This window comes from Diabrotica undecimpunctata, chromosome 7 (genome assembly GCF_040954645.1).
Source record: "Diabrotica undecimpunctata isolate CICGRU chromosome 7, icDiaUnde3, whole genome shotgun sequence".
Lineage (NCBI taxonomy): Eukaryota > Metazoa > Arthropoda > Insecta > Coleoptera > Chrysomelidae > Diabrotica > Diabrotica undecimpunctata.
Genome location: NC_092809.1, coordinates 104,194,826 through 104,222,661, shown reverse-complemented (window position 1 = coordinate 104,222,661; position 27,836 = coordinate 104,194,826). Strand labels below are relative to the sequence as shown.

At 31.4% G+C, this 27,836-nt stretch overlaps 2 protein-coding genes across 3 annotated transcripts in view; both read right to left on the bottom strand.

Annotated features, from left to right (window-relative positions):
- The window catches only part of Slob (Slowpoke binding protein), a 244,998-nt gene that overhangs the window by 157,489 nt on the left and 59,673 nt on the right, over positions 1–27,836 (bottom strand). The window lies entirely within an intron of this gene.
- LOC140446125 (uncharacterized) lies at positions 23,392–26,637 on the bottom strand. The gene is made up of 2 exons (XM_072538659.1): positions 23,676–26,637; positions 23,392–23,622 (listed from the first exon to the last, which is right to left on the bottom strand). Exon 1 carries the CDS (start codon positions 26,635–26,637, stop codon positions 24,145–24,147), a length of 2,493 nt encoding a protein of 830 aa, XP_072394760.1. The 3' UTR covers positions 23,392–23,622; positions 23,676–24,144.

The following is a 27,836-nucleotide window of genomic DNA, read 5'->3' as shown; positions in this document are numbered from 1 at the left end:
CATAATAGCTCTTTATATTTATTCAATATTAAAATTAAATATAAGTTCAATCACCCATAAATTTCTTGTTTCCGGCCATAGCCAAAATGAAGGTGATAGTGTACACGCGACAATAGAAAAGGCAATAAAACTATACAGAAAATCAAGCCCTATTTACGTTCCTGATCAGTATGCTTGCATTATGAAATCAGCAAAAAAAAACCGGAAAAACATATAAAGTAAACGAACTTTGTTTTAAGGATTTTATGGATTTAAAAAAATTAACTTCTGACTTGTTTGTGAATATCCCTAAAAATGTAAAAACTTCGTCATTTGGGGTAATCAAATTAGAAAAAAATAATCCAAATACATTATTTTATAAAAATTCTTTTGAAGATACAGATTTCTGCCAAGCGGAAATTATTAGTTCGAGAAAAACTGTTAGTATAGAACAAATCAAAATAAAAAACGCATATTCCACGAAACCTGGTATATCAGAGGCAAAAAAAAACAGGTTTGATATCATTAGTCGAAAAGAAAAAATGCGTACCGCCATATTATTTTGATTTTTACAATAATTTGTAATGCTTTAATCTAATTCTTTTAACGATTTTAGGTATGTATTAAATAAATATAAATTAAGTTAACATTGTTACAACTTGTAAACATTTACTAATTTTTAATTCAAAACCGTTGCATGTATTTTTTTATAACAATAAATAAACAGTTAGAAAAATCACAATTATGTCATTTAATTAAACCCAACTTAGTCTACTTATTTAAATAAAAATCACAAGGGTTTTTACTGATAAAATAACAAGGCGCAATTTTGGTCTCATTTATAGACTGAAAGTAAAGAGAGGTGATAAGGACGAATTTATATCAGTTTGTATATAGACGTTTTTAAAGACTTTCTCTATAAGTGAACAGTTTGTCTACACTGAGATTTGAATTTTCATCGCTTATTTGATTTATACAAGGAATGGTTTGACGAACAGACGAACAGGTATACTTCCTCTATAGCTAATACTGAAAGACAATATCGTGATATTGTTAACTAACATTTTCAATTGTGCTTTTACGTTCTTAAAAAGGATTAATGTGATAAATATTACAATAAAATAAAACAAATCTAAACCAACATTGTCGGAAACACAGATTTATGAATCAAATCTGCATAGTAAAAATCTTACGCGTGAAAGAAAGTGCTTTGATAAAAACTAAGGTAAAACCTCTAACAGCTACATTCGATTTTCAGAAAATACTTAATGATTCACACGGTAATTATCTCTATTATAAACGTAAACTATTAATATTCAACTTCACTGTTTTCAATGTCGTGAATAAAGAAGGTACTTGCTTCATGTGGCAGGAAGAGCAGGGCCAAAGGGGCACTAATGAGATTTCCATGTGTTAGATAAAATTTATTTTAAAACATAAGAACCTAGGCAAAAACAAATTTAGATTTCAGTCGGATAATTGTGTGAGCCAAAACTTAAATCGCAAAGCCATATATTTGTATGCTGCATCCACTTAAGTGTATCTATTCGTCATTGCTTTTTAGAAGTTGGGTACACTCAGAGTGAGGGTGATAGTGAGTCATTTTGTATTTTAATTTTTTTTTGTTACTAGAAGGTTTTTATGTTTTATTAAAATTTACGTTATGTTGATGGATTTTAGAATAAGGGATACTAAAAGTTATTGCATGATTTATTTAGACTACGGTACCTTAAAATAATTACAATAAGGTACTACTTTTTGAATTTCTATGACAAATAACGATAATTCTATCAATAAAATATGGTCGTCTGATTCTATCAATAATATTTCATGCTGTTTCACTGCCTATTTTACTAAAAATACCCCTGAATATTTTTATTACAATGAGATTAATAAACTTACGACATTATTGTTTAAAATTTTAAGAGAGTAAAATGTATTATCTACTACTTACAACAATAATTTACCATTCTTTGAAAAGAAAAATATAGTATCTATGACATACGACAAATAGTTTTGTGTAATGTCCAAGGTAATTCATAGTAAGTGTTACATACTATAATTTACTTTTTGTGTATTTTAAAGTAAAATATCGTAAGTGATTTTTCTCGAAAACAAGAAATAATATTAATTCAAGTACTACACAGGATTATTACCCACTTATTTCCTAATTAATATGCAATTTTTTAAATATATTGGTTGTTCCCTCACTGAACAATCATCAATTTAAACAGCTGTACTGTAAAGTTGACCGAATGCACTTACGATATTCTTAAGTAGGATGTGTCGATATATCACAATAAAGAAATTATGTATTATTAGTTTTTTTATTGATTTTACCTTACCGTGATTTTTTTTACTCAAACAAGTATCTAAGAATTCACATTGTACATACTAACAAGAAGTAAATAGAATATCTGTTAGATTTATTTATGACAAAATAAGTATTTACAAATTATAAAAGACTTTATAATATTTGTATAACAATAATCTTCCGCATATCTAATATAAAATATAGTAAAATTATACACCTTAAACTTCCTTTTATAATAAAACAATTACACCTCTGATTGAAGTGTAGTTAATATTTTTTGCAAATTAAATCAAGCAGTTACAAATGTTGCTATTTTTTTAAAAACCTCTTTATTACGATTTTTGGCTTTCTCTCGTTTGTCATTTTAATCCCTTTCTTTAATTTCCCGTAGGAAGTGTAGTGGTTCGTCTTCAAAGATCTCTGTCTCTGATCATTTCTTTTAACAAATACCTTTTTATACCCAAATACCGTCTTTTGCATATACCTGTAATTTGATCAAACCATCTTATTGGAGATCTTCCTCGGTTTCTTGTGGCCTTCTACCTTTCCTGGGGTAATAAGTATTTCCATATTTTCTGTGTTTGCTCTTATAACATGCCCAAAGTATTTAAACTGTTGGAAATGAACTTTGCTGGATAGGCATTTGCTGACTTTCAGCTCATTTAAAATTGAAATATTTATCCCGTGGGTCACCAATGAGGAAGTGCTGAGAAGGATGGATCGAGACAAAAAATTTTCGAGAACAATAAAAGTACGCAAGACTGCATACCTTGGACACATACTGAGCAATGATAAATATAGTCTTCTGCAGGTCAGCATGCAGGGTAGAGTCGATGGCACAAAGGGAATAGGTAGAAAGAGGAAGTCATGGCTGCGAAATATTCGAGACTGGACAAACATGACTGTAGACGAATTATTCCACGTTGCAAAAGACAGAGAAACTTTTAGAAATGTGGTCGCCAACCTCCGTTAATGGGGACGGCATAGGAAGAAGAAGATCAAGTGGTTGGTCCATGGAATTCGTAATATTTTTCTTCGACAGAACATGAAATTTTTTTTTCCAATGTTTTCCTTGGCGGCATATTCTATAACTGATGCCACTTGCTGCCATGCTTGATCTAACTCTACATTATACTCTTCCTCTTTAGCACTTATAATATGTTGCTTATTATCACTTAATAATTCAGTTCATTATTTGGTGTTTTTAAGGCTTCTATGTCCCATATTTCTCTTTTTTCTCGTTGTTCCAGTTTCTGTATTGATAATCATGTTTTTAATTAAGGTTTCAACAGAAAGTGATCGCTATCGCTGTCAGCTCCCCTGATACATCTACAGCATTTGCTCTGTTCTAATGGCGACCAGGCATATCTCCAGGTATAAAGTCTTCATCTTCCTGACTATCAATTTTTTTGAATAGCGTAGTTAACCACATACCTGTTATGTTAAAAGTGTCCAAAAATGTTTTTTTATAACCTTAGAGTCGGTGTTCCGCTAACTGCAAATTATATTTGTATGTCCAGTTTCTTCTTGACTCCTTTAACTTTGCTACCTTTTTCTCTTGTCTGAGAATGTATCTACATAAGTATTCGCTCTGTTTATCCTGATCAGCTATTTCCCAAAAATTATTAAATAAAAATCATTTTCAAATAATTTCGATCTATATTTTCTGTTACATTTATCGTTACATCCAAGTCCCAATTCTCTCATTTTCGTTAATTTTCCAGTTTTTACTAGTATATTCTTGTATATTGGATCCCTTTGTCTGTCACTTCCTAGATTTTTCTTCTTTGGGTATGGTTTTTTTTTAACAGACGTATTTAATGATAAACTTATACCTTTAGTGCATGTAGAAATTTCCGCTGTCGATGTTTCTTGGGTATGTAATGCTGTCAACATTTGGTATAATACAACATTATACCTTATTAATATCAGTAGAAGTTATTTCGGTCGTAAATGATATTATGTAGGTGTTATTATTTTTGTTTGAAATTCTAAACTAGTATTTTCACGCAAGTTTTTAAGATGCAAGACATTCTCACTATGCTCAGCAGTTAATAAAAAAGAATTTACTTTTTGTCTGTCATCTTCCTGATTAGTAGAGTCTGGTAAACTGATTTGATTGTTATTTATAGTAATATTCCACTACCTTGCTTTCTTGTATCACAACTTACAATGAAGTTGTAAAAACTTACTCAATAAATTTTTCGGGAAGAACATTGTATATAATGTTACAATGTTTTTATAAAAAATATTCATCTTAAGTAAATGTTTCAATATTGTAACCTGGTTACAACGTTTCAATCAAGTGACTCAAAATTTGCCCCTACAATGAGGTTATTTTGTTAAATAACTTTATATTTACATAAGATTGGATAAAAGTTATTAGACCAAAACAAAGGTTATCCTTTATATATGGTATTTAATCCATAGTTAAAAACATTGTAAGTAGAGTTACAATGTTATTCATATCAGGTGTCGATATTAGGTTTGTTAGCAATAGCACAGTATATTGCTTAAAAAGAATCAGTAGGTTCACTCTGCCGCCAGTCCTTTGTTCTTCATATTCCATTTTTTCACGCGCATTACTTCCACGCGCAGATAAATTAGAGTTTTTGATACACTGCTCAATATAATTTTTAATACACTGCTCGAAAATAAATAGGAAAAAAGTGACTTGTGGCGACCTAAAATTTAATTAGATTTTCGGAATAATGAATACTTTCCTAAATTTAGTGTTTTCGACAATTATCAATAGTTTCCCAAAATAATTATTACTGTTTGTCCTTCAAAATGTATTAAGTATGTTGAATCCATCAGTTTTGATTAATCGAATATTAAATTTATTAGAAAATCACACTATATTCACTGTTACTGGGTAGAAATCTCATAAAACGAAGAGCTAATGAGGAAACTAATTTCTATAGATGAAAAAATAATAATACATTCGAATTATAAATTATATTTTGAGGATTTGAATTTTACAATACCAGTTATAATAAAAATAGGATTATAAAAACACAAGTAGCGAACTATGAATACAAGTTAGAATAGAATATATATATATATATATATATATATATATATATATATATATATATATATATATATATATATATATATATATATATTCACAATCACAACTTATTAATAACAAAATAATGAAATGAAAAAAAGTCATATAGCCTAAAGATCCCACTGCAGGATCACTACGTTCATAACGTAGTTAGTCAAACTTATATTTTTACGCACATTTAAAATTGGGAGAATCTATATATATATATATATATATATATATATATATATATATATATATATATATATATATATATAGAAATGTGAAAGAAGCTCCCGGACTATCTAGAGTCAGCAAAATCCGAAGATCAGAGGTTATAAAGAAGGAAGGAAGAAGCCCACGATTATTATTATTAGTTCTTATTTAGTTGTAGTAAATATCTCTGTAAATTGTAACTTAATTTTGAAAATAAAATATTTTTTTTGAGAAGTTCAAGTGCTTGTGACATATTTGGCGCTGCGAACAGGATCAGCATCGTACAGAAACATACATCAGTTTCCTGGTCAACTTTAGTTGTTTAACGAGACCGATCGAACCTTGGAGAAGAAAGAAATTATGCATTGGAAATCAACTGTGATCATCCTTATGTAAGTTTTTCCTTTCTTTCCTTAATTTTTTATGAGCACTTTTAACAATATTTCTCAAAACAGTATTGAAAATTTAAATTTATTATTTGACAATTTGAATTTAAATATTATTAATAACTCGTCAACTTCTTATCTAAGAAATTCCATTTCTTGTAATAAAAAATCCTTATCTTCTAAGAAAACTTCCAAAATGCCTGTCACTAATAGCGATATTGCTAGTCTGTGTTCCACATTACCAGAATTTTCGTCTAAAGAAGATCTTTCTACTTTTATCAAATCTGTAGATAACTTGTTAACATTCTTAGGTACCCAAGAACTTACAGAACCTCAGTTATTTATTCTTAATACTCACATTGTATCTCGTATAAAAGGAGATCCGAGAAATTTTTTGAATTATTCTAACAAATTAAGCTGGACAGATATTCGTCCTGCTTTACTAACTAAATATGGAGATAGAAGGTCAGAAGACATTTTGGTTACTCAGTTATCGACAACAGTTCAAAAACATAACGAATCCTATGATCAGTATCATCAAAGAATTTCCACCAATTTAAACGATCTGCTTCAACATATTACTTTAAATGATAATCCTGCTACTGTAAATTTTAAAACGCCATATTTTAAGAATATTGCCTTAAAAACTTTTTGCTCGGGTATAAATGAACCGTACTGCGAATATTTGTCGCATTTTGAAATAGAATCACTTGAAGCAGCACTTCAAAAGTGCATTGCTTATGATAATCATAAGAACCAACAACAATATATGAACTTTTTAAAAAGCCAACAAACTAGAAAACCTTTGCTCAAACAGAGGCCACATAATCCAAACCAGTTTCCACGTAATAATCATAATAATAATAATAGGCCCACAAACTTCTCGCCCATGCAGTCAAATTACTTCAGACCACCATTTCAGAATAATCAAACAAATTTTAATAATACTTTACAGCCAAATTTTAATTTTGCTTCTCAATCGTATAATAATAGTTCATCTAGAAATAATCAACCCCCAAATTTTCGACAAAATGTACAACATAGAATAAATAAATATAGGAACCCACAAACTCAACAAAACACACATTCTCCTATGAGTGGCGTTCTAACATCCTCCACAAGAAATCACCAACCCATGACCGTTACCACTAATGGCCATCATTTCAATATTGCTGCAAATCAAATTCATAATTCCGAAGTTAACATTGAAAATTCCGATTCCGAACAAGTCACGGAAGAATATTTCGACCAAAACTATCAGGATTTTCCCCTAGTATCTCCCGAAGAACAACCACCTCCTCTATAAATCTGAATAATTTACAAAAATCTCCCCGGCTACCTTATTTTGTTACGCCCATGACTCGTCTTAAAGTTCTTATAGATTCTGGAGGATCAGATACTGTAATCTCTCCGAAAGCTGTAAAATATTTTAATCAATCCCACATATACAAAAAACCTTTCACATTAACCTCTATGAATCGTACAACAAAATTTTTCCAAAATATTAAAACCCCTTTATTATCTGAATATGGCATTAATGATCTTATTGACGCACGAATCGCAAATTGGAGCAAAGATTTTGATATCCTACTGGGAAATTATGATTTAGAACGTTTTAACTCCATACTAAATTATCAAACTAAAACATTGACCTTAACAAATTACAGAATTACTATTCATTTTGAGACATTATATTATAAAATTCCAGTTAACGTCCTAGACGGTGAAATTCTAGTACCCCGTGTAGACTTACAAAATTTTACATTACCGGAATCCATACACACAGCAAAAAACGGTTTCATTCATAACCTGACACTCCCTTATCCGATAAAATTATTAGAACCTATTCAAGTTCAAAAACTTGATGAGTATGAAATTTCAACCGGACCAACGCACTTTGTAGAATCTAATATTCGTACACAACATTTAAATAATGAAGAAAAAAATAAAATACTTAACCTTTGCAGAAAATACAGAGATGTATTTTACGATGAGAAAAAGAGTTTATCTTTCACGTCAGCAGTGAAGCATGAAATTAAAACAAAAGATGAAAATCCTATTTATGTTAAGGGATATAGGCATCCTAAGGCGATGCAGTAAGAAATTAGTCGACAAGTACAAAAATTATTAGATGATAAAATTATTAGACCATCAATTTCTCCCTATTCGGCCCCAGTGTGGGTTGTACCCAAAAAAGCTGATGCTTCAGGCAAGAAAAAATTCAGAATGGTTATTGATTATAGAAAGCTAAATGAAAATACTATAGATGACAGATATCCTTTACCAAAAATAGAGGAAATTTTAGATAATTTAGGTAAGGCTACATACTTTACAACACTAGACTTGGCTCAAGGCTATCACCAAATCGAAATTCATCCTAACTCTGTCCAAAAAACTGCATTTTCAGTGCCACATGGTCATTTTGAATTCTTACGTATGCCGTTTGGCTTAAAGAACAGCCCAGCAACCTTTGAAAGACTAATGGACAACATTCTCCGTCCTTTCGTTCACAAATTTGTATTCGTCTATATGGACGATGTAATCATTTTTTCTAAATCTCTTCACGAACATCTCGTTCACATCACTACCATATTCGATACCTTTAGAAAACATAATTTAAAAGTTCAATTAGATAAGTCTGAGTTCCTTACGAAAGAAGTGGCTTTCCTAGGACATGTAGTAACCACTCAAGGTATAAAACCTAATCCCTGTAAAATTGAAGACATTCAAAAATACCCATTACCAAAGACTGTCAAAGAAATAAAGTCCTTTCTAGGATTAATCGGATTCTATAGGCGATTTATTCCAAATTTCGCGAAGATTACGTCTCCATTTTCCAGATGCACTCGTAAAGGTGCTGTTATAGATCCTAAAAATCCAAATTATTTGGAATGTTTCGAAAAATGTAAACAACTCTTAACTAATGCTCCTGTTCTTCAATACCCAGATTTCGAAAAACCTTTCGTACTTACTACGGATGCGTCTAATATAGCGATAGGATCAGTCCTATCTCAGAATAACCATCCCATTGCCTTTTATTCGAGGACCCTAAATTCTGCCGAACAAAATTACTCTACAATAGAAAAAGAATTATTGGCAATCTTAGACTCATGTAAACATTTTCGTATGTACTTGTACAGTCAGAAATTTATAGTAGAAACTGATCACAACCCTCTAGTTTGGATCTACAAAGTTAAAGACCCTACTTCTCGATTAACTCGCTGGCGACTTAAGTTAGAGGATTACAATTTTGAAGTTAGATATAAAAAGGGAAAAGAGAACCAAGTAGCCGATGCCCTCAGCAGAATTCAAATAAATGCTCTAAGCTCCAGCTCAGAATGCGCTGAACCTCCAGATGCAATTGATGCTTTTGACGCAGAAAATTTTCTTGAGGAATTTGAAAATTTGCAAAATAATACAAACACACAACACACCGCTGTCGAACACCCTATCACAGGAATTGAAATATCACCCGAGCCAATTAATCTATCGTCAAATCAAATTATATTCCAAACTAAATGTGCTAAATTTGAGTTACAATACAAAAAGATCTTTAATAAACATCGATACACTGTAACGCTCACCGACAACTGGCAAGCAGAAATAGCAGATGCGTTTCAAAGTATCCTAAGACCGAATCAAAAATTTGCCATTATAATACCTCATGAATTTAGACCCTTCATTTGCAATTATTTTAAAGAGAAAATAAAATCAACAGTAAAGACAATATTCTGCAATAAATTGCTAAAAGATATTGAAGAAGAGGAACGACAAGTTGAATGCGTGGAAAAATATCACAGAGAAAATCATAATGGAATAGTGGAAACATATAAACATCTAAAGCAAACTTTCTATTGGCCTTCTATGCAAACCACGATCTCGAATTTTATAAATAAATGTGAAATATGCTTAAAAAACAAATATGAAAGGCACCCGTACAAACTCCCACAATTAGGGCCATTACTTGGACAAAAACCATTTGACATCTTACACATTGACATTTTTCATTGCAACAAAACATTATATTTAACAATAATAGATTCATTTTCTAAATATGGACAGTGTTATAAATTAAACGATAAAACATCCATTTCAATACTGAATAAACTTAGGCATTACTTTACGCACCATAACTATCCAAAGAAAGTTGTATGTGATAGTGGCACAGAATTTAACTCAGCAGTCATAAAAGAATTTTTAAAACTCCACAAAATCGAAATTCATTTCACAACAGTTAATAACTCATCTTCAAACTCCCCCGTAGAGCGTTTCCATTCTACACTTACCGAAAAACTCAGGACCTTACGTGCCCAAAACCCCAATGATTCATTAGACGACATTTTGACACATGCCATTCTTATCTATAATCAATCGATTCATAGTTCTACAAATTTCTCTCCATTTTCAATCCTATATGGACCTTATGCCGAGGAAATCCATTTTGATTTTGACCTTCCCATATACGAAACGTACAATCAAAGACATAAGGAGGAATTACAACCTTTTATCGAATATTTATACAATAAACAAAAAGAAAACAGGCAGCAAATATTAGATAGACAGAACGAAAACGCTGAAGAAATTCCCGAGATAGATCTCTCAAAAACTTTGTATGTTTCAAAAAAGAAACATAAACCAAAACTACAAGCACCTTATTCTATAATACATCCAGATAAACAAGAAAAAACAAAGATTTTAGGTAAGACAGACAAACAAAACCCAACAAGTACACATCTTAAGTTTGTTAAAAGAACAAGAAAATGTACAGACAAAAATACTCAAGCTCAAACTTGTTCACAGGAAAATCCTCGCCCTGGGCCGTCAACTCAGGATTCAGGAGATTCAGAATAATGGCTACTATGCTGAGGAGATAGGAAAATCAAAAGAAATCTCCCATTACCATAGACACTTCCTTCATATTTCCCTAGACAATTTATCGAATATAATAGAAACTAGCCCAATCAACCAATTCCAAGCTCATTTTAAGAAAACGCCTCTCTCACTTCTTTATTCTCAATATAATCATATACGCGAACAAGTAAAAGATGATTTGCATAAGATTACTCGCAAACAGAAAAGAGGACTCTTTAACTTTCTCGGAACTGCCATCAAATATATAACAGGTAACCCAGATGACTCTGACCTTGATCTATTAAAAACACATATTATTGCAATAGAAAATAAACAAAATGAAATAATCAAAAAATTTAACAATCAAATATCATATGGACAATCAATTAATACAAGATTCGATAAACTTTTAGAAAAGATAAATACTGATAATGCTGCTCTTGTAGCTGCAGTTAGTAAGTTTTCTGCAGATTTTGATAGTTATTTAATTTTGCATAATGAAATAGTAAACATTCAAAATATTAACGAATTTTTAACGAAACTAATTAGAACCATTACTTTATCTCAATTAAATATTCCAAATATCGAATTATTCACGTTAAAAGAATTAGACAATTTAAAAGAAAATCTTCTTAAACTGTATCCTAGAAATTCGCTTCTAGTCAGTGATGAACATCCGTATGAATTAATCGAAGCATCCAAAATGTTAGTCTGCGTAACCGCCAATACAATGCTCATAATAGTTAAAATACCTATTCTCCACGAAACTTCCTATACCACCTTTAAGATTTATCCGATCCCAAATAAAGATCACATCATGATTTTACCACCTACACCCTACTATGTCAACAACAAATGGTTCGAAAGCTGCATTGGAGAAAGTGACCACATCATTTGTACCAAAAACGTACAATCCCATTGTACGATACCAAATGTCCATAATTGCACAAAGACCATAGTGACAGAGAACTTTTTTCAAGAAACAAGCAAAGTGATATTGCTGGGAATAATCCATACAATAATAATTCAACAACAAGAAGTAAAATCAACCAGTTTACTAACGACAGAAGAACCAATCATCATTGAAGGAATCTACTTCAACAAGAAAACATCCGAAGACATTTCACTACCAAAAATAGTTCCAATAAAACTATTGCCGGATCACCAGATCAAAATTGAGAAGTTAACAATTCCAAATACTCATGGTCAAATTCAACCCCTCGAAACAATAGATGTTTTACCACCACTTTCAATGGGACTGAGCACCACTTCAATTGTTATTATTTTATTTGTTTTAGCATTTTTAGCAATATTCCTAATTAAAAAACGAAAAAGAATTTCCCAAATTCTATTTGGTACGAAACTCCATCCTGCCCAAATTCAAATTCTGAATGAATTAATTGCAGAAGTTACTAGGACTTCGAGGACGAAGTCCGAACCAAAGGAGGGAGGAGAAATGTGAAAGAAGCTCCCGGACTATCTAGAGTCAGCAAATTCCGAAGATCAGAGGTTATAAAGAAGGAAGGAAGAAGCCCACGATTATTATTATTAGTTCTTATTTAGTTGTAGTAAATATCTCTGTAAATTGTAACTTAATTTTGAAAATAAAATATTTTTTTTGAGAAGTTCAAGTGCTTGTGACATATTTATATATATATATATATATATATATATATATATATATATATATATATATATATATATATATAAAAGGCTAGGATGACAAGTCACACTGTTTATTCAGTAAGGTAACTACGCCATCTAGGAAAGAAATCTGAACTACCAACATCTACCAAAATTAAATGTAATTTAAGTAAAAGCTGTAAAAACGCTGTTGAAACAGAACAAATACACATTTCGGCATTGGAGCGTGTGATACGTTAACTGAAAGGTCACTACACAGTATCTTCAATATTAATGAACGTATCGCGACATACGAGATCTGATAGGGTCCTATGAATAAAAATAGATTTACCATAAGACAAATTTTGATTTTTTGACTTAAAGAAGGCCTCAGGTTCAGTACAAAATAAACAACTGATTGAATCTTAACATGCGACATGGCAAATGAAAGAGGAGGATATAAAGAATATATTCAGATAGAAAAAATAAACAAGGCGACTACTTAAAGGGCACTACGCAGTATCTTCAATATTAATGAACGTATACCGACATAAGAGATATGATAGGGTACTATGAATAAAAATAGATTTACCATAAGACAAATTTTGATTTTTTGACTTAAAAAATGCCTCAGGTTCAGTACAAAATAAAAAACTGATTAAATCCTAACATGCGACATGGCAAATGAAAGGAGAGGATATAACGAATATATTCAGATAGAAAAAATTAACAAGGCGACGACTAAAAGGGCACTACGCAGTATCTTCAATATTAATGAACGTATAGGGACATACAAGATATGATAGGGCACTATGATATATAAAAATAGATTTCCTTTAAGACAAGTTTTGATTTATTGACTTAAAGAAGGCATCAGGCTAAGTACAAAATTAATTGATCCAATGCTAACATGCGATATAAATCTTCTCAGCTATTTAATATTCTGTTTTAGAAGGTTCAAGAAAATTATGTTTTTTACATAGCTTAAGTTTTTTAAGTTTAAAATTTAATTTTTGTTTTTAAGACTAAAGCATGAAGAATCAAACCAAAGCTGGATTTTAGGAGGCCTGTTATATAGTTTCTGCAGAAAATAAAATAGTAGAACATATGTTACACCCAGCTAAGATACCTACTTACAGACAGGAACAGTAACAGTCGAATCTTAATTTTGAAAGACAAAATCAGATTCCACTTTCAGACAACGATGGCAAAGTGAAAGCATATATCGCTGTTCTGGAAGTATAGTGACATAACTGTAAAATTTTAAAAAATTACTTTATTGTGTTGGAGGGATCAAAACTGCATTTTCAACATATTTGTAAATCGTCGTAATTGTACTTACGAGTTTCGCCATGACCGGTGATTCCGTAAGTACAGTTATGATGATTTAAAAATATATATAGAAAACGCAGTTTTGAGCCCTCCAACACAATAAAGTCATTTTTCAAAATTTTACAATTGTGTGTTTATACTTCTGGAACAGCGATATATTGATTTCCAAGGACGTAGAAATTCTTTATGATATCAAGCTGATCAGTACTGCAGTTCTACAAGTACTATTTAGTACAAGTATTTGTATTACTAAACCAACGTAACCGTATAATAGAACATACCTTAAACTGGAATGTTTAATCTCACAAGGTGAATAGATGGTTTTGCGTTTTTTTTTTCAACCTGCTTTTAAGCATTCCTGCAAAGGCCGGTTCCTCAAAATGTAAACTGCATATTCTAAAGTGATCATAACAATATTGAGCATTGTACATGGCAAGTTTTTCACATTGAACAATTTTCTTCCATTCTGCAAACCTAAAAATACAACACCGATGAGGTCAATTATATTAAATAGAGAATTTAGTTCTTACCGATTTTCATCCTTGGGAAACCTGAAGAAACTCAAGTTCAACTTGTTATGGTCCCTGGAATTTTTTCTATATACACAGCAATAATAAACTCTTGTTTTGGCTGAATTCATCATAATCCGTCGTTTAAAATAATAAAACCACTTAGAAAACTGGAGAAATATCACATTAATATGTATTAAAAACGAAATAAACTTATAAAACCAACTATATACCAACAAATAAATGAAATTTATATATAAATTACTGAAATAACTGTAGTTTCAATCAATGGATAGATACTTATGATTAATTATTTGAGAATAGAATAAGTCAATCAGGCAATATGATTTTTCAAACTTTAGAAGTGTGTATAGTGGTTATGTGAAGAATTTTACCATTTATGAAATTTATTTTCCTCTTTTTGAAGAACTTCTATAATAATTATTATTTTATTATAAATTTGGACTATTCTATGAAACTGATGGAATATTTTAAATCTTGCAACAGCGGCATTTTTCGCCAAATCTATTGCGCAATCGCCAGGAGTGGATTCAAAATTGGAACCGTGAAAATACGAGAGTGAACCTACTGATTCTTTTTAAGCAATATACTGTGGCAATAGTTTGGCCGAATTTGTAAATAGAGAGCATTCGCCAAAATTTAGACTATCGCCAAAATTGTGCTGTCATTTTTAAAAATTGGATAAAATTTACTTTGTGGACACGATTCAATAATCCAAATCGCTAATACCTAGTAAATTTAGTAATTCATTTTTTCCTATATTGGACTTTGATGAGTTAATTGGCTGGAAGTTACTATACAACTAAGCACATGTGCTCAAAGACAGTATTATAAAATTATTTTAAATTAAAATAAAAATTATTCACACACTGTTTCGGCAAAAAAAATTGCTTTAATTAAAGTTAAGATATAAATGCTTATTTTAACGAAATCATTATAATTTGCTAGCGCTGAAGTGCGCGGTCGATATCGGCAGCGTATCTGTCCCATACAGAATATTTCACTAAACGATTAATGCACTAGATTTTAATTAAATTTTTTGTTACATGCTTTAAATAATATAACTGTCGTTTACAGAATTTATTGCCGAATAAATCTTGTAGCCCTAATCTAATAACGGTTTTCTACATCACTGACATATTGTACGCTGAACGCTGGGTAGCCTGAGCGACGTGTAATTCCACTAATAAGAACTGACATGTGATATGCTCGGACTAAGACAATCCTAATTTAATTTCCCAATCTCGCACGAACTGGAACAATGTGTCAATACCGTGCTTTTCACAAATACCAAAATGTAAAGCATTTCACTAATTATTTTTATATAATATAACATATCCTAGAACTGTAGCATATTTTAGAACAATAAAATAGTAAAAGAAATAAACGGACGACAAATGTGTTGCCTAAAATTAATCTCCAATAAGTATTTTTAATATAAACGTAAGATATTATGCCATTATGCCAAGATCTTATAATTTAAAAAATGGTTATATCTTTACCATACATCTAGTAACTTTTCATATTATTTAAAACCCTTAGAAGTAAAATAAACCCACACAAAATTAGAATTACGAAATAAAATATGGATATAAAATAATTTGTTTTAAAATGTTGGCTTGTTATAATAATAATAATAATGTGGGAGTTTTTTGTCAGTTCTTCTATCAGGCGCGGCTTCCCGCGAATGGGGGATGCTCTCTGGGTATACTTAGAACCGATACCCAGAGGGTAGCAGGGGTACCTGCCGTGGAACAAAAACTGACACCTGGCAGTAGGTATAAAATGCACAACCATGAAAATGGAGTGAAATAGTTTGTGTTTAAGGTCGCTGCCTGGGGATCGCCAGGGCACGTTTGGAGCCGGCGCTGGACGTGACAGCATGCGGGACGTCGGTGGTAGGGTGCTGAGGAGGCGGGCCCCTGTCATACAATCAGCTACAGCCCAACAACAACAAGAACAACCACAAGCGAGCCAATCAATACCAAGATCTCGACTCGCTGAAGGTGCTGCGCTGGAACATCAGCCGGCGCTCACCCAAGCGGGACGACCGAGACAGCGCTTGAAATGGACTGCGTCCATAAATGAAAATATTTTGTGCTTCTATTATGAGGTGACAAACCTCAATCAAGAAACGATCGGGTATCGACAAAACCTTTATGCCGAATTTTGCAGGGAGTACCCAGAAATTCAAGTAACTGAACAACGAGTTGCTGATCAATACCGTGTAATAATAAGAAACAATCTTATCCCAGAGACTAGGCGCAATACTATCAGAAGCGAAGTCGAAATGGAGATTAATCATCAAGAGGTAAATGTGAATCAAGTCCCTAATGAAATACATGAGCAGATTCCTGAGCTTACCATACAAGAAACTCAACCTGATAATACACTACAGGACAACAACGAATTACGCGATACTCTGGTAAGCGAAATGGCAAATTCTGTACAATAGTTTAATGGAACAAATCCACTTAGCAGACCACCGCTACCAAAAATAAACTCTTCTAAAAAACTAGGTGCTCTGTTACAAATTATGAATACCGAAGTCCTACCAAATGCTAAAAACTGGAGAAACTTTTTCAAATGATTTCAGTATGCACTTTGGGTTAGACAAATGTCGTATACTAAATATAGTCAAGGAAAAGGTTCAGCCCGGAGGATTCGATATGCAAAATGGCCAAAACATCGAGGCTATGGGCGAAAATGACATGTATAAATATCTAGGAGTAAAGCAAGTGCGGAAAATTGACCATAAACAAATGAAAATCAAATTAACATCAGAGTTCATACAAAGAGTAAAACAGCTACCCCGCTCACATCTTAATAGTAAAAATGTGTTTAAGGCATTAAAAACCTGCGTATTTTCCGCACTTAGCTACTCATTAGGGATTATTAAGTGGACTAAAACGGATATAGGAACTCTTTAGCGAAAAGTACGAACACACCTCACAAAGGCACAAAAACACCATCCTCGAAGTGCAGTAGAAAGAACGACATTACCGCGGTATTTAGTAGGACAAGGAATTATTGATATAAGCGAGCAATTAGAAAAACAGATTACTAATTTAAGAACTTATTTTCAGATGCAGGCTGAGACATCTTCTCTACATCGCGCGATTTGTGCAATAGATGATACAACACCGGTCAAACTAAGGGAACCAGAAATGCGTATAAACCGTCTTACTAAGGGATCCTGGCCATTCAGGATCCGGTTATACCAACCAAAAATTATCTGAAATATATCGTCAAAGACCCTCAGGTCCAAAGTGACAAATGCCAATATGGATGTCAAGCTCAGGAAATCATCCAACATTTTACCGGATACTGTCAGGCATTTGCTGCAACCGAATATAAGGAACGGCACGACTCAGTAGGAAAGATCATTTATCAAGATATAGCTATCAAACTGGGACTTCTTCAAACAAACCATCGTCCATATTTTCAATACGTTCCTAAGAGTATACAAGCTATACTGGGACCGCACTGTGCTCACAAACCAAATTGTGGCACATATTAAACCAGATCTCATACTAGTTAATAAACTAAAGAAACAAACAACAATAATTGATGTGGCGATACCCAACAACAATAATCTTTGTGTTAAACAGAACGAAAAAATTGCCAAGTACAGGGATCTGAAAATTCAAATACAAAGACAGTGGAGAATGGAAAGTACCCAGACAATATCTCTATTGTTCTCTCTACTGAGTCATTCCAAAGAACCTTTTAGAAAACATAAAAAAGCTAGGTCTAAATGAACATCTCTTTAAGACAATGCAGAAAGTTGTACGACTCTCAACGTCCAGATGTGATACTCTAGCAAACCAAGTCACCTAAGGCTCGATAACGCGGAAAGAGTCCCACCAGAGCTCAATCCTTTTGATACCGTAGGTATCTGGGATGAGTGAATTTTCTTTTTAGAGGGAGTGTGAGCCGTATGACTAAATCTGGATAATAATAATATATTAGCACTTTCAGCCAAGCAGGCTCAGGTTGAAGCTTCCTCCATTACTGTCTGTTTATTGCTTTTTCTTTCCAGTTGCTTACATTAAGATACTTTAGGTCATCATTAACTCCATGACTCCATCTGATCCTAGGCTCCCTTTTCTCTTTTTACCACTTATTGTAGTGCTTAACAACATTTTTGGCATTCTACCTTAGATCTTTCTTTGGACATGTCCTAACCATCTAAGTCTTTGTGCTTTTACTGCAATTATATTTGGTTTTTTATATAATTCTTTTAACTATTTGTTTGTTCTTTCTGCCCACTGCTTGTTTATTATTTTTTCGCCAAATATCTTTTGAAGAATTTTTCTTTCTTGTACTTGTAGCTTTGGTCGCTCAGTTTTTGTCGTCCAGGTTTTTGAGGCGTACGTAATTATTGGTCTTGTTATAGTTCTTTTGTGTATTTCCTCCCGAATACTTGATTTACTCGAAATTATAGTTCTTATAGCAGGAGATAGCTAACTAAGCATCTGATCTAACAAATATTACGTTACTCTGGGTGTTCCCACTGTCTATAATATCCTATTTTACCTTTTTCCTTATAAATGTGTTAAAAGGTTGAATTTCCAGTAAGGCCTCCATAGCTGCTATAGGTGTGAATAGGTTGCATTCAACAACGCATAAAAATTTAGTTTTCCTTATAATTTTTTTTCTGAAAATCGGCAACAGCGCACTGTTATGAATGCTTTTCCTACCACATACCACTTGTGTAAGTGCACTTTCTTGAGTCTGGGTGTGTGCAATAGGCTGAAAGGACCCAGCGTTAAATTTAATCTAACAGGTTAATTATCACGTTTCGCACATTGTTAGAAAAAATCTATACACAACTGCGAGTGCGTTTATATTGTATTAACATAATATTTTGTGATTTATGCTGTTACCGAGCCATAATAAACGCGTTTTAGATGCAATAATAAATTACATGGATTCAAAAACTAAATAGTAACTATTACGATGATACGACAAAATTGATATTGAACCAGAAATTGTACAGATTCAAAGGGCAGTGTTTAAATGGAAACTGGTAAAGTTGAAGCTCAAAGTGAAACTGTGAACTTAAAGCTCAAAGTAAAACTAAAGAAATAAGTGGAGTTCAAAGTTTAAATTTTTTCGCTATCTGATGTAAGTGCAAGCTTAAACAACTTGACCAATTTACCGAAATTTCTGGGAGAAGACCAACAAACTGCGTGATTACGATATAGAATTTTACTGTCTAAAGGCAAGACTTATCGTCAATATATAAATACAAAATTGCCTGGTGTCAAAAATGTTGCCAAAAACTGCAAAACTGTGCTAGAATTGGAAAAAATTTTTTCGAATAAAATTATTTCCCATATTGTTGACTGCACAAAACAAAAGCTTGAGAAAATGTCACGGTCCTATCAAAAATATCATAACAGTTCACCTACAGATTTTACAAAAATTAGTGTCGTCACAGTATTGCCGTATCTGGCCGGTGTGAACAAGACGCAGTATGTGAATACCGAAAAACTATGGTATAGCAATTGGTTAGCAATAAGATTTAATAATAGTGAGACAAGACAAAAAAGGGACACATACAAGAGGATAATCTAGCTCCGATTCGAAAGATATTCGAAGGCAAAATGTAAAGAATACTATACAATTAGATAATACACAACTATTGACGAAATGCTTGTTGGATTTCATGGTAGGTGTAAATTTAGGCAATATATAGAGAAAACGCCAGAAGAATATGGAATCAAAATAAACGCGTTGGTAGATTCTAGAATGTTTTAGGTTGCAAATATGAAAATTTATGCAGAAAAGCAACCAAATGGACCATTTCAATTTATAAATAACGCCAGAAGTGTAGTAAAATGGCTAATATCCCCAATAGACAATTCTAGAAGAAATATTGCCATGGACAATTACTACACGTCGGTTGATCGTGCTATGATCTATTTTTAAATCATAAATTAACTGTAGTGGGTATTCTCCGTCAAAATAAGAGAAAAATGTCTCTAGAATTCTTGTTGTGGCTACAATGCACAACACTAACTAAGCCTTGCACGACTTCACACATTATAAAGCTCGAACGGTGTAGTCCTCTTGATCCTTCGCATCTGTGTGGGTTGGTTAACAAGCAACTGAAGTACTTCATAGTTGAGATGTTTGTGGAGCCTTTCTTTATATCTACTGGCGACTTTCTTAATTTCATTTGGAATAGATTCGACTTTAAGTACGTAAATGGTCATTCCCAATGGGGTTGCTGGCCCTGATACGTAGCAACGAGCATAGTAGACGCTGCAATCCTATTGGGAGTGTTATGTTGCCATACAGGGTATCTATTAAAAACTTTAACATCGCACCAACTTTTTAACAATAAAAAAAATTACTAAAAATTCTTTATAAAAGATATATAATTAAAAAAACCCAAATTTTACAATATAGAAATTTCTGACTAATTCAAAATATAGCTAAACTTTAATTTACTTACATAATAAAATTAGTTTATTTATCTTGTAGGCAACTTGCAGGGTAGTGTTCTATGGCAGTGCTGTATGGTTTCTAAATTTCTATAAGAATTATTTGTAAGCTTGGTGTATAAATAAATTAAAATAAATAAATAAATAAGTAAAATAAAATAAATGTTTAGAAAAAACATGTAATTTAAAATAAAGATCACTGGTGTATATGTCGCTTTGTCTGGCCAGGCTGCTAGAATAATTTCTAAGGCGTGTATCATATTTTTGTAAGCAATATAGAATATCTTCTTTACCAATTTTTATTTAAAGATCGTGGGTATTGAAAGAATTAAATACATATCAATGTGTTTTGTAGTAATGCTGAAAAAATCTCTTAAAGATGTCTATTGGACGTTGACAGTGATTCCAAATTATTGGATTACATAACTCTAAACTGACTTTCTGACTATTTATAAACTAAAACTTTGTTTCGAAAAATCAGTTGTAAGATCCAATTTTTTCTGTTCCATGAGTATGTGTTTCTTCTATATGAATCTACGATCCAAGTACATACCTAGGCTATAACTATTTTGTTTTAATTTGTAGTTATTTGATAAAACTGTTAGCATATAGCATATAGTTTTTTGATTGGTAAACCTGATACAAATATAAAACTTAAAAATGAAAAACTAAAAGTTAGCTATTAAAAAGTCCTCATAGCCACTTCATCTAAGGACTAGCAACCCTAGTGAAGTCATACGTTGCCATGTGATCAATTTCTTTTATAACTCAAACATCATAGTTTTTAAATATCAAAGATGTAATTTAATGTTAATTCAAACTACATTTAAAGGGTTTTTACCTACATACTTAGTGGCTTCAAACATGTATATCCAGATAGCACTGATGATAGAACAGTTATTCCGGAAACTATGATGTAGTCCGATAAGGTTTTTATATTATTGTACCTTCTATAAACGAATTTTTTAAATTTTAACTTTTGTAAAATTTTAGTTTTTTAATTTTACACAAATTTGACTTGTTAGAAATAAAAAAAAATATTTTTATTTTTTTAAAAATAGCAATAATTCGAAAAAAAGTGAAAAAAAAACGAGTTTTTCCTTTAAATTTTGTTGACTCCTTTGACATAACTTACAGCTTTCATGTTTCGCTAAAAAAAACTTTATAATAAGACTAAAACAAATTTTGCTATAATCGTTTTAATATTTTTTGCATACTTATTTTGTAATCCATAGTTCCGCAAAAAAAATTATAAATGAGATCGCACACTTCTTATAGAAAATGCAATGGCACTAAAATGAAATAAAATTTACATGAACAGATTTGCCTCGAAATTAAAATCATTTTATATTTCTGAGTTTACTTTGAATTTTAATTAATAACGGCGTAAATTGTAATTAAATTTTAGGCAAATCACATTTTTGATGTCCATAAATAGTATAGCAGATTATTTTAAGTTGTTTTTCTCTCATTTGGTATCCTTTTTTAGTTCTTTCTTTTGTATTATTCCATCTATAATCAGGTTAACAGGTTGGATGCCGCTATTTTGTAACTTACTTTTACGTGGTCCCAAATTAAAAAAATAGAAAAAACGGTATGCCGTTGCTAATAATTATTAATAATGATATTTTATAAATGTAATTTCTATTTCAAATATTTAAGAAAAGATAAAAAACGCTCATAAGCGGCAGTGGCACTGAGTTTCGGCATTCATATCCGTGTACCGTTGACGCTTATAAGCGTTGCCTATACTCTACAGTAAAACATTATTTATTTCAAAACATGTAACAAAAACAAACTTTAATATTAATAAAACTTTGACTGCTATATTCTATTTGTGAATTATGATGCTGCAATTTAGACAATATCCTGGATTTCCAGGACAAGTTTCGCGTTGTTGTTTTTTACCTGGAGTCGCTTCCAGTAGATAAGGAAGCGGGGTCCTGAATCACTTTGGTAACCTGTCCATCAGGGTCTCCGATGCGAAGGTATCGATGCCATGATTTGACCTTGGGGGTGTACAAGAAGTACAAGAAGTGATCGACAATGACCAGAGGGTTGTAAGAACTGGTCGCTTATCGCTTGATCTCTTCTTCTCTCCCGAAGAAGTGATCAACAATGACCAGAGGGTCGTAAGAACTAGTCGCTTATCTCTAGATCTCTTCTTCTCAGCCGAAGAATTGTCACCTACGTTACCTGTATGTTTTTACACTTGTCTCTTCTTTGTCTTACCTGTCCTGAAGAAGTAAAAGAATCGGTCGACAATGACCAGAGGGGGTGTCTTTGAGTGGAACGGACCACCTTGTATGTCGAGTGCAAAACTCATCGCTTATCGCTTCATCTCCTCTTCTTTTCGTTAAATTTGTACAGGGTGATCGAAAAAATTTGTATTGAGACTTGGAAATATTTTAGGTGTTGTTGCGTCAAATTTTTTTTGTGTACGATGCTTAGATATATCTGTATAGCCTGCCTAGCCTAGCCTGCCTAGTCTTTACTTTTGAAACTTGTAGGAAAAGGAAAAATAACTATGTATCACATAAATGCTTTATTGTGTATATATATTTGAATGATATATGTGGGTAGATGTAAATAAAACAATATTGGATTGATACTATAAATTTTATTTGTTTTGAAACAAGTTATTTATCTGATTAAAAATATACACTCTACTGTTATAATGTATATTTTTCTTAACCTGTCGATAATAGTCCCTCGTCACAGAATCCATGTAACTCGCTCTCACCAAGTTATCATGATGTGAAGAATGACCCCGTAATATTTGGGAATCGTACCGGTCCTTGTACCTGACCACTTCATTGGATACGATTCCATCCCTGATCTTCTGGAGGGATTCGCGGTTCTTTGGAATTACATGGTCTAAAGGCTGAAACATAAAAATAATTAATTAAGAAATATTTGTTTTACAAATACTACTACCTTTGTGTGTTATGATTTAGGCATGGTTTCGAAACAATACAAGTCAGGTAATATGGCTCCATGCATCTCTAAAGAAGTTTGACAAAAACAAAAGAATTTTTTACAGTTTTCACACCATAACGTTCCATACATTTTGATGATAGAAGTAGTAGGTTGGGTGTATGGTATTATTTTTCTTCTTGTATTCGATTGTAATTTTATAAATCTTTTTTGGTCGGTAAAAACTTTTTCCCATGACAATTTACTTTTCTAAAGAAAAAAAACAGCTTTAATTACCGATATATTTTTTAAGTTATATGTGAAATAACTTACCACACCATAGAGGACCCATTTTAATTTGTAGATTAATCGGTTAAAGAAAACCTGATGTACAAAAATAGAAAGATAATTTAAAAAACAAACTTTTATTTATTACCAAAATAATAAATAAAGAATAAGGAACTTTTTTACTATCAAACGTATTTAAGAATTATTTATCATTGAAACCCCATGGTAAAGTGTCAGTGCTTAAAAAATTAACCATTCTTTTATCATCATATGGACTAAGTGCAACTTTTCTTTGAGTTATTGTATAGACGTCATGTTTTTTGGAGACAATAGAATTTTGGGAAACCTCTACAATTGTTTTTTTAAATAAACTTTTATAATAATCTTCATAAGTTAGTTCCTTTAAAGCTGATTTCTTAATTCCTTTTGCTTTTTTAATTTCCTGATCCTGATTTAAAGTTTTTATCGTGTACATTTTTGAGCGCAATCCTATAAAATGTGTCATAATTTGACCTTTGTTTTCATCTTTCATCAAGCCCAATACTTTTTTATTCCTTAAGGGAATGTTATAGACATTATTTTCAGTGTACTCTGATGTGTCAAACTTATGAATATCCTCTTTAATATGAGCATATATATCATCAACAAAAAACTGATATATTAAACTATCTGTGTCCGTGTATAATAACTTGGCTTTATCTTGAAATTTTTTTTTAATATAATTATAATGGAAGTCATACAAAATTGTTTTCGAAATATCTAAAATACACATCCCAATGTAAATAGGTTTGTTAAAATTAATTTTCTGTTTTTGCATTTCAATTATTACCATATTTTCATCAAATATGGTACAACTATGAAAATTCGGTTGGGAAATGTAATAGTTAGCACCGTATGTACCACCCAGTTTGTTTACAATTTTTATATCCTTATATTTACGTACATTCTCTATACTTTTGCCATACGGAGCGTTTATAAAAAGTTTGAATAAATTTTTTTCAAATTCATTTTTGCTCTCCTTTCTCAATTCAATGTTTAAGTCAATATATTTCTTTAACCAAGGTGATTGTTTAAATTTTAGGCATCGATGAATCTTAGCAAGCTTCAGTCCCAAGCTAATAACTTGTTTTAAATACATATAATGAATAACATACTTCTTTTTATCATACAATGTCGTTAAGAGTTTTTTAATGGTAGAATTAGAAGTTGGTGGAGTTATGTGTTCTGGACACAATGGCAAATCTTTGTGTGAATTAAAAAGTTCTTTTGGATACTCAAGGTCCACTTCCAGCATGTATCCGTATTCACTATCATTGGGACAATTTAATATATTGTAATTGTAAATATCATTTAAGGGTATCCATTCAAATCCTCCATAAGGAAGGAAATAACTCATAGCTGAACCATATAGATTGTTCACATCAAAGTACATTGTATAAGAGGTCTCTTTACCAGGATTATATTTATCACCCATGTACTTATTGTTCGCTTCTGCATATCTGTTACTACATTGTGACACTCCTCCTCGTTTTGCTTTTTCAAAGAACAAAACCATTTCGATATCTGTTAAAAGCTCTAATTCTACATTTGTTACTTTTAACATGGCATCAAATGCTAACCCTGGTAAAGTAAAATAATGCAAACTATCTAAACCGTATGTTTTTAAACACATCAGTCTAAAGTTTTCAAAAATATCACTTAAAAGTAATACGTCAGTTTTTAAATATAATTCCGCGTACTCTTGCAAGTTTTTTATCTCAAACGTGTTCCAAACAGTGCATACGTGTTGATAATCCTCATGAGTTATTCCTTCATTATTAATTTTACTAAAGAAACTATCAATAGGTGGCAAGCAAGTATCTTGCAACTTTTCCCAATTATCGAGGTATTCATATGGGAAAACACCTTTTCGTTTAACTAAATTAAATTTAAAATCATCTTCAAAGTACCTTCTCGTTATTTGTTTTTGATCATCATCTAGATTACAGGAAAGTTTATCTAATGAATTAGACATAAATCGAAACGAATCTATAAACCTAAAATTAATATTTGTATTTTGAATGTATTTGGTAAATGATATATACCTCTCTTTGTTTAGAGGAAGTAGTGATATATTACCTTTAACGTTATTATTAAGGCTTTTAATTAAAAAATGTGCGTCATAGCCAGAGAGATTATGAAATGCAATCGGAATTGTATGTGTATTTTGATAATTAGCATTACAAGATCTATGAGCAGCTCCTCGAAATTTTCCTGTAATATGACAATGATCTCTAACTTTATCCAATGGATCGACTATAGGTTTAGTGCAAATATGACAAACAAAACTCAAATTAAAATCATGTCTTTCTTTATCAGTTAATGGACCTAACTTGTTGAATTTTTGCAATAAATTTTCTCTAGTTATTCTCTTTGCTATCTTTTCAAGTTCTCTTACAAACCACACAAGACAGTCGTGACCGGTAAATGATTTATAGTATGATAAGGAATCATTATAAGAAGATTTAAAATAATAAGCTATACTAAAAGCTTCATGCTTTTGAGACAAATAAGTTTTTATATTAGGATCATTGTTATTGTCAATGCATTTTATAAGAATACTTTCTAGATCAGCATAAATAACAAAAGGAACAAGTTCTTTATGTTTAAAATTTTTAAATTTCATAATATTATTCTTTTCTGTTGGTAAAACCATCTTAACTGAATTTGAATTAATACAGTCCTCTAAATGATTTTGTAAGAGTGCATCATTACTAAAATGATTAAAACATCTTTCACAAAACCATTTTTTGTTTCTAACATTTTTAACTTGTTGATTTACTAATCTTGAAAAATTTTTAATATAAGCAAAATGAAATAGATCTTTTCTACACAAAGGACCATCATCCTCATCACTACTATTATTATTTGTACTATTATCTTGAGAATGAATTAAAAGTAAATTAATACGAGGAGAAAAACTAGTCTTACTTAATAGCAAAGGTAAAATTTCCTTTCCTGTTCCTTTTGTTGTAAAAACATTTATTGAAAGTTTATTTAAATTTTCAAATTTAGGGATATCTTTTATGTCAATGGGAAAACTGATATTATGATACTTTAATATCTTACTAAAATGAGGATAAGATGAGGTTCGTGTAACATTGATTTTAGCAGGATGTAACGCTGCAACAATTGACCAGAGAAAACAATAAGGATCAGAATTTTTAATGTTAATTACACTCTTTGTATTGCTTATATATTTAGGTAATTTAACATAGGTGGAAATACCACTCAGTATTGGATTATACCTATTTATATTAACTTTTAAATGTAGAATCTGTGATTGAAATTCCTCAAATTTTTTTAAAATCACATTAATACAATTAATTTTATACCAATCCTTGAGGTCTGTATTTTGGTCAATTGTTACATTTTTGGTTGAAAAATGTTTAATAGAGGTTTCACCATTTTGTGGTTTGATAAAAACACCATATAAAATCAAATTAACTTTTAAAAGACACGACAACAAACTTTTTCTAATTTGAATTGAAAAACTCCTAAAAGCTTTTTCCAAAAATATTTTGGGTTCTTTATATTTTAAATTGACTATTAGCCCTGTTTTTATTCTACTATTAAAACAAGATTCCACATCCTGCCACAATAAACACCTTTTAAGAGTTTTTCTAGCATTTAGTCTGCTCTTAAAGTTTTCAAGATATGTTTTAAGAATAGTTAAATTTGCTTCTATACAGTGAAAATTTTTAACACAAGAAACCCTATTCTTTAAACATTTATTCAAAATAAAAATTTGTTTTTTCAAATATCTTATTACGTTTCGTAAATCAGATTTTCTCTTAATTAATCTACTTACCGATTCCATCTTCTCTACAATCTGGTTGGAAAGTTCATCGACTA

Bases quoted from the DNA above. Each gene is read 5' to 3' on its own strand.
- LOC140446125 (XM_072538659.1), bottom strand. From the start codon at position 26,637: ATGGTTTTACCAACAGAAAAGAATAATATTATGAAATTTAAAAATTTT.